The sequence below is a fragment of the Paroedura picta genome, chromosome 10 (assembly GCF_049243985.1).
Source record: "Paroedura picta isolate Pp20150507F chromosome 10, Ppicta_v3.0, whole genome shotgun sequence".
NCBI classification, from domain to species: domain Eukaryota; kingdom Metazoa; phylum Chordata; class Lepidosauria; order Squamata; family Gekkonidae; genus Paroedura; species Paroedura picta.
Genome location: NC_135378.1, coordinates 79,201,775 through 79,214,843, shown reverse-complemented (window position 1 = coordinate 79,214,843; position 13,069 = coordinate 79,201,775). Strand labels below are relative to the sequence as shown.

Below are 13,069 nucleotides of genomic sequence, written 5' to 3'. Positions count from 1 at the left end.
TCTAGGCAAGTGAGAAGCAGAGGAGGTTGGCTCTTGCCTTCCTCCATAGAGTATCTCCTTCAAGCCTTATGGTGACCCCAGGAGGGGCTGTCTAGGCAAGTGAGAAGCAGAGGAGGTTGGCTCTCGCCTTCCTCTGTACAGTATCTTCTCCAAGTCTTATGGCGACAACAGGTGGGGCTTCCTAGGCAAGTGAGAAGAAGAGGAGGTTGACCATTGCCTTCCTCTACAGAAACTTCCTTGGTAGTTTTCCACCCAAGTACTCCATAGCATCATATAAGAAGATTAATTTGCAGTAGCAGATTATTCAGATGATTGTACAATATAATGCTTTAGCAAGATATGTCTCTGGGACTCTTAGAGAATCACTGAATCTTTGTTCACATGGTCAAGTGTAATTTTTATTCTACATTTGTTTTTAACAAGTTTATTGTTATTTGATCTTGCAACGGCCTACGGCCTAGTGTAATAAAGTTTGACTTTGACTTTGTTCACATGGTTCCTTTTTTTTAGGGCACTTACCGAGTTACAGAAATCTTGAATGAGATTTAATAATTCAATTAATGAACAGAGCAATATATACAGAGTTATTCCAGTCTAAACCCACTGAATACTATGCGCTTGGAGAAACTCTACAGAGGGTAGTAGAAAATGCTGTCAATTCACAGCTAACTTATGGTGAACTCATTTGTTATAATTGGGGTTGGATCTGATGTAAATTGGGGTTGGATCTGGTATAAACATCACTTTGTGTGCCATAAAAAGCAATGTCGGGTATGGGAATCATAAACTTTATAAAGGGCACAGGAAAACCCAATTCACTATATTTTTAAAATCAAAATACAAACATTCTTAATACATTGATGCTCATACACTATTTCCTTAAAGTAACTCCCTGATGTCCACTCTCCTGCTTCCTCTACTTATTACTCATTAACACTAGGACAGTATACACAGGGACATAATGCACAACCTCTGACATCTGCCAGGAGCCAGCTTGGTGTAGTGGCTAGTTGGGTTTGAGTCCCTGCTCCCCTTCCACATGCAGCCATCTGGGTGACCTTGGGCTTGTCAGAGCCCTGATAAAGCTGTTTTGATTTAGCAGTAATATCAGGGCTTTCTCAGATTAAATGCCTGTTTGCATTATCATGACCTACCTGAGGACTATTTTCCAGTGAAAAGGTAGGCTAGAAAATATTTTTGACAAATCTTCAAGTTTTTAAAAGGCTGCGATGTAGAGGATGGAGCAGAGTTGTTCTCTCTTGCTCCAGAGGGTTGGACCAGAACCAATGGGATGAAATTAATGCATCTAAACATCAGGAAGAAGTTCCTGACAGTCAGAGCGGTTTTTCAGTGGAACAGGCTTCCTCGGGAGGTGGTGGGTTCTCCATCTTTGGAAATTTTGAAACAGAGACTGGATAGCCATCTGACGGACAGGCTGATTCTGTGAAGGTTCAAGGGGGTGGCAGGTGACAGTGGATGAACGACAGGGTTGTGAATGTCCTGCATAGTGCAAGGGGTTGGACTAGATGACCCAGGAGGTCCCTTCCAACTCTGTGATTCTATGATTCTAACCAGTCCCGAATACTGCCCTGCAGACTACTGTCTCCAGGCATTAGATGTCCAGGAGCATTTGTGGTCAAGATGCATTTCATCAGTCATCTGACACTGCCTTGGAGCCAATAGCGATAATGAATTCTTGTGGTCTCAGCGATTCCTGAGAAACCGTGAGATGTTAAGATGAAATTGGCAAGCATGGAATCCAAGTCTCTGGAGAAGCAATGGATCCTGGCAGCAGGGAAGAAGGCGTGCTTTAAACAAAGCCATAGAGAATGCCGAAGGAGAAACTTAATTTGCCATAGGCTGAATTATAGGGCCTCTTCAGTCTTTTGTTTTTGACCAACCCATGTCATCCAACTCAATGGAGAGAGCAATTATGCTAGGAGTGGTCAGTGGAAAAAGGAAACCAGGCTGACAAAGAACACGCTGGTTAGATACTATTAAAATGGACTCTGGCCAGAGCATTCTTCAACTAAAACAGTGTTTCTCAATCTTGGGGTCCCAACCCCAAGTGGGGTCGCCTGGCCCCTTCCGCGGGGTCGCCAACACAGGTTGGCAGTGGCAGATGGCGGTGGGCAGCAGCGGGTAGTGTTGGCAGGTGGCAGCAGCTGGTGTTGGCGCAGCCATGGCACTGGCCATGTTGTGCGCTTGTGTGTGTGCCTGCGCGCATGCGTGCACACTTGCGAATGTGAGCCTACAGCCGCCACAGTTGGGGTCGCAGCATTACGGTGGTTGAGAACTGCTGAACCAAAAGAAGTAGGGCAAGATCAAAAAACATGGTGACATTTGAGCCATAGGATCACCAAAAGTTGGACTACCATTAATGACTAACATTATCATCAACATAGATAGATGATGAAGAAAAGTTGGTTTTGATACCCTGCTTTTCACTACCATAATGTGACTTCCAATCACCTTCCCTTCCTCTCCCCACAACAGACACCCTGTGAGGTATGCAGAGCCAAGAGAGCTCTGACAAAACTGCTCTGTGAGAACAACTCCAACAGGACTGTGACTAGCCCAGAGCCACACAACTGGCTGCAGGGCATCAGACCCAGATCTCCAAATTAGAGGCTACTACTCTTAACCACTACACCAAGATCTCGATATTTTGACATTTGACATCTGGCAGAAGATGTAGCATGCACATAATAATCTGGAAACAATCAGCTGGGAGACAAGGTTCTTGGTACTCACCAATGGCCCCTACAGTGACAAACGTGTTCTGCCTAGGGTTGATGTTCTTGTCATATGGCCGATTGCCATACATGTGAGCCACGCTGTTGACCAGCCAAGAGACGTTGAGTGAGACGGTATAACGGAGGATCGAGGCAAGAAAGTAGGAATTCCACAAGGTCTCCCCCCAGAAGTACCAAGGCACAAGAGTAGGAACAACAAAGCACATCAGAACTACTGAAATCTTATAGTGCCTATGAAGAAAAAAAGAAAGAAGAAGGATCACTAGGCAAGGTCATGCAAAACAATATGGACTCTGTTGCTGAAATCCAAGTTAGCCAAGTAGAACAAAAAGATAGCAGCACCTTCTTGTATTTCTAAATGGGGTGTGTGTGGGAATAGGGCTTTGTTATAACAGAAAGGTTAACAAAGAATGCTTTAATAAAGTGAAAGAGGCTTTGGACTATACTACTGGATATAGCACATACTATTTGCTGCTGTGCATATTATCCTATTATGCCATTTCTGCATTGCTTAGAAAGACTTTTTGACCATTGAGAATCCCCTGAAATATTCTTCAGGCTTCGAGAAAGCCCAGAAGTGGAGCGATTGTGCACAATACGGTTGGGAAACATAGCTGTGGACACGCCCACTCAGGGCACCTCCTCTTACCAGCACCTCCAGGTCCATCATTGGCCATTTTGGGAGGGGGGAGTGGATCAACATGACTGCATTTGGCCGTATCACCCAATAAATGTTTAAGACATTTTCAAATATATTAAAAATTAATTTACTCCCTCCCATTTGGGAAACTCTTTCAGGGCCATCAAGAAACCCCAGAGTTTCACAAAAGCCTGGTTAAGAAAGCATCCTAAAAAACAGAGACATCACCCTGCCAACGAAAGTGCATCTAGTCAAGGCTATGGTCTTCCCAGTTGCAATGTATGGCTGTGAAAGTTGGACCATAAGGAAGGCAAAGCATCAAAGAATTGAGGCTTTTGAACTCTGGTGCTGGAGAAAACTCTTGCAAGTCCCTTGGATGGCAAGGAGAACAAACCAGTCAGTCCTAGAGCAGGGTGTAAACTGCATGGAGCTTTTATTCCAATCCCAGATCGATTCAGTCCCTGCTGTCTACACAGAATGCGATTTACGTTTTGATTTTGGGTGATTTAAATTTTCCTTCTGCAGCAAGAAGGATTGATCCGGAGTGACCTTACCTTTATTGTGCGATAGGCAGCCGCTTCCACTACTGAACCTTAGAAGTTCTGCGAGCAACACCTACCAAGCTCGCAAATGAATAACACCTTGCCATTAAAGATACAAGACTCTAAACACTGTGCAGCATCAACCTCTCAAAATAACAGAAAGCACCCAACGCTTTTCAGCCTCTGCTCTCTGCTCCCCCGCTTCCACTCACTTCCTCTGAAACCGAACAACGGGGTCCTCTAGCAGGTCACTGAAGTCCAGCTTCCTCCCTTTCTCTATGACGTCTCGGTGCTTCCGGACAAAGAGCCAGCCAATGTGGGCAAAGAAGAATCCACGTTTGGCATTGTGGGGGTCAGCATCCGTCTCCGAGTACTTGTGATGCACTCGATGGTCACGGCACCATTCGAAAATATCATTCTGCGTAGAGAACAGAAGGGGGCATTACAAAAACATAAACGTAAACATCCGGAAGAAGGTCCTGACAGTTAGAGCGCTTCCTCAGTGGAACAAGCTTACCTCGGGAGAGGGTGAGTTTTCCTTCCTTAGAAGTTCTTAAGCAGAGGCTGGATAGCCATCAGACAGAAATACTGATTCTGTGATTGTAAGTGGGTGGGTGGAAAGGACTGTGTTGGAGGGGCCCTGTTTCTGGTATTGGAGCCAGGGCAACGAAGTAGCATAGGCCTGCCCTGGCCCAGTTTCTGCAGGCTACCACTGCATTCTCCCCTTGGCAAAGAAGAGCCAGCCCAGAGTGCAGGTATGATTCTGTTCACAAATCCTCTGAAAATATATCTGTGCTGTCGATTTCAGTAATGGAATATCAGTAGAGGTACAATCCTTGGAATATAGTGGGTGTTGCGTCAGGTTTTTTAATGGGGGTTTTATATCGTAAGCCGAATGTCTCTGGAAAGCGGCAAGCTATAAGTCCAATTAATAATAATAATAATAATAATAATAATAATAATAATAATAATAATAATAATGTTATTATTATTATTAGATTTATTTCCCGCCTCTCCCGATAGGCTGGATTCGGGTCACAACAACTAATCCCATTAAAATTCCCATTAAAACATCAATCTAATAACCCCCCTTCTACTACAACTGCCACTAATCTGCCTAACCCACTGGGTCCCAGTAAGAGTTGAGCTGAGGCTCCTTTGCAGTCCTATCATATTATTATTGCTGTGATCATGTTGGGGTTATTGTTGCTGTACTGTTATTGCTGTTGTCGCATGTGTTACCTCATGTTATCTGTATCTGTTTCCTGTTTCCTTTAAACTGCCCTGAGCCTTCGGGCGATGGCAGTATATAAATATAAATAAAATAAATTAATAATAATACTGTCTGAATGGCCTGCTGATGTCACATCCTGTAGGAGTGTCTGGTAATGTCACTTCTGGTGACCATGTGACTTCCGGGGGTCATGACAGGAAGGTGTGGCCTGCTGACCTCACTTCTGGGGTTTCTTATACAGGACTGGTATAAGTTCCAATCTTAACACGATCGTTCAAGAGAAAATTCTTCAAAAGAAATATATTAGAATCTTATTTATCCCCTGAACTACTTGTAATAAGGTTCTGTTATATATATTTTTGACGAATGTTCTCTTGAATCCCAGTCCTGTATGAAAATTGAAACATTTCTTCATAACATTTCTAGTTGATTTGCCACTGAAGAAAATACATTTGAAAATGCTTAATAACTGGTCTGCATTCTGGCATACTTTATATTTGGAATGAAAGAGGACTTTGAGCCAGTTTGGTGTAGTGATTAGGAGTGCGGACTTCTAATCTGGCATGCCGTATTCAATTCTGCGCTCCCCCACATGCAACCAGCTGGGTGACCTTGGGCTCGCCACGGCACTGAGAAAGCTGTTCTGACCGAGCAGTGATATCAGGGGTCTCTCAGCCTCACCTACCCCACAGGGTGTCTGTTGTGGGGAGAGGAAAGGGAAGCCAATAGTAAGCCGCTTTGAGACTCTTTCAGGTAAAGAAAAGCGGCATATAAGAACCAACTCTTCATCTTCTTCAGTAATCTCAGGGCTCTCTCAGCCTCCCCTCCCTCACAGAGTGTCTGTTGTGGGGAGCGGAAAGGAAAGATGACTGTAACCCGCTTTGAGCCTCCTTCGGGTAGAGAAAAGTGGCATATAAGAACCAACTCTTCTTCTTCTTCTCTTCTTTGTTTAGTGACTTCACTTGTGTAGCCCACTTGAGAACTCCCTTGATTGTTAACCTCCAGCCAAGGCCTGGAGACAACCCAGTATTAGAATGGATCTCCAGACGACACCCACCAGTTTCTGTGAAGTGAATGGCATCCTTGAAGGCTGGAATGACATTACTTCCTTCTGAAGTCATTCACCTCTCCAAACTCTGCCCCTCCAGGCTAACCCCCCCCCCAAAAAAAAAACTCCAAGTACTTCTCTCCCCAGAGCTAGCAACACAAGGACACAGAGCTAGCAACACAAGCAACACAAGGAAATGGCCAACCAGTCCCTCCGCTCAGCAGTCCGCCATTCAAAGGACAATGGAGCAATCTAGTCAAGCGCATGCAGAGGGGAAATAGAGCAATATTCCACCTGAAAGGCCATGGAATTGGCTACAGCCAGGAATATCCGCAGAGGCAGTTTGGCTTTATAGGATCTGTGACTCCACAGGCGGTGGGCCCCTGCTGTCACTCCGAGGGCCGTCATGAGGAAACACAAGTAAGCTGAAAGACACAAAGGAGAACTGAATAAATACACACCCATCCTGCACCAAGCAATTTCCTCCGTTATGTTCCCTTAAGATAGAATTCTCTCCTTGTTGGAGCCTCGGTCATAGCTGTAACAAGGCCGCCTCACAAAGCTGAGGGAAGCAGAAAAAGCACACCACGACTCTTTACAAAAATGATGTTGCGTTATTATTACCCGTGCTATTTATGCATATTCGCTTTGTACCAAAATAATTGCTATGAAAGTGCAGGGAACGTAATTTCACGTTCGACATCACGTTGAGGGGCGGAATAGAACTTGAATGAATAAGTAAATAAAAATAACTAAGGTAGGGTTGGCTCTGCTCCCTGTTGAGGTGACTAGGAACCCTTGTGCTGACAGAAACAAAATGGCCCCTTATTTATTTATTAAAATTTTTATACCGCCACTCTCCGAAGGCCTCGCAGAGGTTCACAGAATAATAAAATACAGTAAATTCCATAAAAACCCATACAAACACCCCTTATCACAATTAAACCCGTTATCACAATTAGTTCAGCAGTGGAATAGGCTGCATAAAGAGGTGGTGAACTCCCCCTCACTGGCCGTCTTCAAGCAAAGGCTGGATACACACTTTTCTTGGATGCTTTAGGATGCTTAGGGCTGATCCTGCGTTGAGCCGGGGGTTGGACTAGATGGCCTGCAGGACCCCTTCCAACTCTATGATTCTATGATTCTATGAAACAGACGCCAATCACTTCCTGAAGAGAATTTTAATTATGAGTTTCTCGACACAACATGAAGTGTTGCCATGGACCTTTGGAGGGTGGATTCCATAGTCTGTGCTGTGCTCAACTGCCTGAACCTCTGATGGCACATCTCTGTGTACTTCTGGTTATGATATTTCCTTGCTATTGTTTCTTCAACCACTTGATGGCGAAACTGCAAAACCCGTGGGTAGAACAATATGGGATCGGCAGCACTTGTGACCGCAGCAGAGGGATTAAGAAACACGTGGAACCCCAGTCATTTGAACAAAGCCATGTTCAGTGTCACTAATAGTTTGGTTCTTTTTAAAAGCTCTGGTGATTTATCCACAGAACTCCCAACATAGGGTGTGAGAAGCATGAGGAGAGGGGCTTGTTCAATGGCGCTACCCACATGTTGGAACTCCTCCCATGGGGAAGATTATCTGGCCTGGAACTGGTCTGGGCCTGGCATACCTGAGAGACCACCTCTCTGCCTATGGCCCCCGAAGAGTACTTCACTTTGCAAGCTAGAATCATAGAATCATAGAATCATAGAGTTGGAAGGGGCTATACAGGCCATCTAGTCCAATCCCCTGCTCAATGCAGGATCTAGTCCAACCCTCTGCTCAAAGCTCCAGCCACTTGGTGGTCCCTGGATCAAGGAAGTGCATCTAGCCTCAACCAGGGCCAGGACATTCTCAGTCCTGGCCCCTGTTTGGTGGAATGAGTTCCCAGAGGAGATCCAGGCCCTGTCAGAGCTGACCAATGACCTCATAACATCTGTGGGCATTCCCAACAAAACATTTGCCACAGAGATACCCATCCTGGAAAGATCTATGGGTAGTGACCAACAAATTGATGCTGTTGCTGTTTCAGAATGCTGCTAGTTTGCTAATGTCTTATATTGTTTAATGTTTAATGTTTTATTGTGTTGTTTTTAACCATTTGTTAACTATTAATTGCATTGCGTATACAGGCCTGCTTTCAGGAGAACAGTATAGAAATTCAATCAGCACCAACATTATCATCATCTCTGAAGAAGAAGAGTTGGTTCTTATATGCCGCTTTTCTCTACCCGAAGGAGTCTCAAAGTGGCTTATATTCACCTTCCCTTTCTTTCCCCACAACAGACACCCTGTGAGAGAGGGGAGGCTGAGAGAGCCCTGAGATTACTGAATAAGAAGAAGAGTTGGTTCTTATATGCCGCTTTTCTCTACCCGAAGGAGTCTCAAAGTGGCTTCCAATTGCCTTCCCTTTTCTCTCCCCACAACAGACACCCTGTGAGGGAGGTGAGGCTGAGAGAGTCCTGATATTACTGAGGAAAAAGAATTGGTTCTTATATGCCACTTTTCTCTATCTGAAGAAGTCTCGGAGTGGCTTACATTCCCTTTCCCTACAACAGACACCCTATAGGGTAGGTGAGGCTGAGAGAGCCCTGATATTTCTGCTTGGTCAGAACAGCCCTATCAGTCATGTGGTGAGCCTACGGTCACCCAGCTGGCTGCATGCAGAGTGGGGAACCCAACCAGGCTCATCAGATTAGAAGTCTGCATTCCTAATTACTACACCAAGATGGCTCTGGAGATCAGTTTGCTGGGAGAACTCTAAGAAGCTGCTCATTCAAGTCAGCCACAGATTCACTTGGTGACCTTGCGTAAGCTATTCTGTCAGGATGAATCCCCCAACTACAACATGAGACAGGCACACAAGCCTACCTTATAGGGCCATTGTAAGCTATACAAATACGAAGTATGACCATTGACTTTCAGCCTCACTGATAAAGATTTGCTCTTGCAAGTTAAATTTAGCTTCAAACAAATCAACAAAGCTTTAAATAATTAATCTATCAATTGGAAAGTTTTAGGCCTATCCATTATTTATACCGTGCCATTAATGTACACGTTGATTGACCGATTGGTTTAGTATCCCAGTTCCCAGTCGAAAACTCTTGGGGCCATTCCGCACAACCGCCAATGTAGCTAATTATCGAAAAGCGCTGCAATTAATAGTGGCCGGTCTCGGTAATGCACACAGCCGTTTTTCTCGGAAAAAAGGCTCTCTCACTGGTGCTGTTCTCATAACGGACAAGTTTCTGGAATCGCAACAAAGGAGGCAATATTTTTCCGCGCTTCCTCCCGCTCCTGGACGTCAATCAAACCTAGCAGCCAATGAACTGTTGTGTTCGTGCTTCCCTTTAAAAACTGTTTTTTAAAAACCTGACAACACCTGTAGCAACGCATATTTGTTCATTTGATGTATCAGAAAGACCTTTTTCACTGGCGTAGGAGTTGGCGCTTAATTGTTTACATGCTCTTCAAGTAAACCCCCCCCCCGGGTGCAATTTCTGGCCAAAATTACAGGCAGTGTTGAACAGATGGCTGTATTGTGCTCGGAAACTTTACAGACAATTGTTGCTGGAGGGATTTCAGCCGAAGAATCATCGCTTATTTGTTGCTTTTGCCAGTTTAAGGGGGGGGGGATGGTGATCACGATGCCAGAAGCTCGGGTGCAAGAGGTTAGGGAGAGACATTCTTGCTACCGCTATATTGAGAACACACGTGTCTTTTTCAGATGTGTTGCAGGTTGTTCTCAAGAGTCTAGCATTTTTTTTAAGGGGGAATCCTTTTTTTGTGAATTCCCCAAAAAGCGCTACAATGAAGCGATTTTTGCGGGAGTGTTGCAGGAGTGTTGCAGATTGTGTACGACGTTGTGCGTAATGTAAAAAAAATAGCGTTACACAATGGTAAGACTTCAGCAACATTAACCTTGTGCGGAATGGACATTGAAATGGTTTGCAAACCTGAAAAATATAAAACTGATTCTAAAATTGCAAAATTCGAGTCCAGCGACAACTTTAAGTCCAACAAAGTTTTATTCAAGAAGTGAGCTTTTGTGTGCATGCACACTTCCTTGGCCAATCATCAAATGATTTCTCTGGGGGAACCTACAGTAACCTACAGTAACAAGGAATGCATGTGAGCAGATGCAAGTACATGAAGCTAGATTCATTTTTGTGGAGGGCAGCTGAACACTTCCTTGGGGGAAAAGTTGAGTTTTCAAAAAGGATTCAAAGTAGAAAAGAATGAGAAGAAAATATTATAGGGAGGAACTCCAGTCATGGAAACAGCGAGGGGGAAATGCAGACGCTAGCAATGTGAAGACCTTGTGTTATCTAGAATGTAGAATTGGCAAGGAAGTCTCACTGTCTACTGAAATTTAACATTCAAGGTCTTCAGGGTCAAGAGTGTCCTTTTTCTCCCTGCCTAAAAATTGGCAGCAAATTTCACTCAATGAATTTTTTCCCCCAGCCTCTTCTCTGTACTTTATCCTAGGCAGCAATGCAGCTGGTGGTTTTTTATACATCTAAAAGTTTGTGTACAACCTTGCCCCCCCCAACAGTAATCACCAAACATATTTCTTTCTGGACTAAGAGGATATGAGGTTTGGATCCTGGCACCCTCCAGGTCTGATGCCTTGTCCGTCTTGAGAAATCTACCACATATTTTTATTTTGGAAAGATGAAGAGATGGGTTCAGCTTCCGCCAACTGATTCTGTCAGAGAGGAAAGACTGTGGAATTCTAACCATAGGTCCTGTGTTGGCTATCCAGGAAGGCCACTGTGGCCCTCGAGAAAGAGTTCATAGTATAAAAGAACTAGACATTTATATTGGTTTCCCTGCGAATTCTGCACCACAAATCGTAAGGTTGAGACACTTTCTCTGGACCACCTCACTGTCTAACTTGGTGTGTCAGGAAGGCCTGACTGAAATTGCCCAACAAGCCAACTGCCATTTCTGCCTCTTTTGACCTCTCCAAGCCAGCATAGAATTTCAGAAGGGGTTGCCACTCTGGATTGGGAATTCCTAAAGATTTGGGGGATGGAGCCTGGGTAGGGTAAAGAAAAGAAGGACCTCAGAGAGGTATAATGCCTTCTAAGGAAGCCATCTTCTCCCAGGGAACTGTTCTCTATCACCAGCTGGAGGTCAGCAATGCTAAAGACCTGGCCTTCCACAAAGAACCAGGATCACATACTTGCTATGTGCTATGTCTAGCTATCTACTCCTACATTATCCCACCCTGTTGCCAAGGAGGTCACAGCAGAAGGTGTGGTTCTCCCTTCTCCATTTTACAATAACCCTGCGAGGTAGGTTAGGCTGAGAAGGGATTACAGGCCAACAGTCGTCCACAAAATGAGAATGTCAACTAGGTCTCCCAGAACCTACCGGAAAACTCTGACTACTATACCACATTGCCTCTTTGGAAGACCTTGGCCATTCATGCATTCTTTCTTACCCTAATCTATCTCACAGAGCTGCTGATAGGGGACAATGGAGGAGCAGGTAACCATACACATAAGCTCCTTGGAGAAAGGGCAGAATTTAAAAGATGTATAATAAATAATATATGTAATAATACATGTAATAAGAAATAGCCGAGGACATCCAGTGGATTTGCTGCCCTTTATTCTGTGCCATTAACAGCAGAATGCTGAAGATATTCTCTAGATGTAATTTTTGGTTACACTGCAAATCCATTAAGAGAAAAGTTGAACCTGTCAAATTCGTTTAGCCCTGCTCCCACTGAGGATGCAGGACTCTGCTGGGAAATAGAATGAACATAGAGACCATGCTGAAAGGCCTCCGCCTCCCACTAATCATACCACGTAAAATTATGACTGTGCTTCCCATGACGTGATGACCTTCTGATTGGCCCTTGGCGGGAGGTCACACCCCCCGAGGGCCAGTTAGAAGGATTGGCACATTTTCTGGAAGCCTCCAATTGGCTCTCATTGAGAGTGCCCGCCCCACTGAGGGCCACTCAACCAGGGCCTCTGATTGGCCATCAGTGGAAAGCCCTCCCCCGTTAGTGCCAGAGTCAGTGTCATGAAGGGAAAGTAGGGGTGCCACTGCTGGGTTGGGGACTACCTGGAGTCTTTGGGGGTGGAGCCAGGAGTGGGCAGGATTTGGAGCAGGGAAGAGCCTCAATATTGTATAATGCTATAGAGTCCACCCTCCTAAGCAAGCATTTTCTGCTTTGGAAATGACCTGCAATTCCATGGACTCCCCAGGTCCCTCCTGTGAGTAACATCCCTAAAGAGAAGGTTTACACTCCCTCTCTGTGCGTGCCACAGTCCCAATCCAAATTGGCTTCAACTTTGTCTGGGAATGAAGTTCCCGGGATGGAAATAGCAAGAAATATCTGATGGGGCAAGACACTCACTCAATTTTATGCACAATTTCACTTGTATGTAACTTTGTACAAGAGAAATACACTTACTACATGAAGGGGGCATTGATTTCTTCACTTACTATTAAGTTCTTGGGTTCCCCCCAACTTTTTTTCCTAATAAAACGTATGGGATCATGTTTTTCAAACAGTGAGCAAGCAAACAATTCCGAACCAGCCATGCTGGTAAGCTGAAAGACAGCTTGAATGTCAACACGCTTACTCAGAAATAAGCCCCACTGAACTCCCTGGGATGTATTTCCCGGCAAGAGGGAAGATAACCTTTAAACTTAAATGTTCCCCATGGAAACCATACTGGGGGGGGGGGGGGAGACACTTCCAAAAGGGATCCTTCGTAGCGAAAGGACAAACACAACTGCTTCTCTGAAAGGTTAGTTACTTTTTGTTTCAAATACACAGATGCAAAATGCAGATTTCCCCTCCTCTCCCAAGGGTACAAGCTTAT

At 44.7% G+C, this 13,069-nt stretch overlaps 1 protein-coding gene across 1 annotated transcript in view; it reads right to left on the bottom strand.

Moving 5' to 3' along the window:
* Positions 1-13,069, bottom strand: part of SCD5 (stearoyl-CoA desaturase 5) — a 42,480-nt gene that overhangs the window by 6,233 nt on the left and 23,178 nt on the right. Inside the window, exons 2-4 of the mRNA XM_077301030.1 lie at positions 6,515-6,645; positions 4,151-4,356; positions 2,755-2,987 (exon numbers count right to left, since the gene is read on the bottom strand). Of these exons, the coding sequence (XP_077157145.1) occupies positions 2,755-2,987; positions 4,151-4,356; positions 6,515-6,645 (570 nt within the window). The remainder of the gene's footprint in view (positions 1-2,754; positions 2,988-4,150; positions 4,357-6,514; positions 6,646-13,069) is intronic.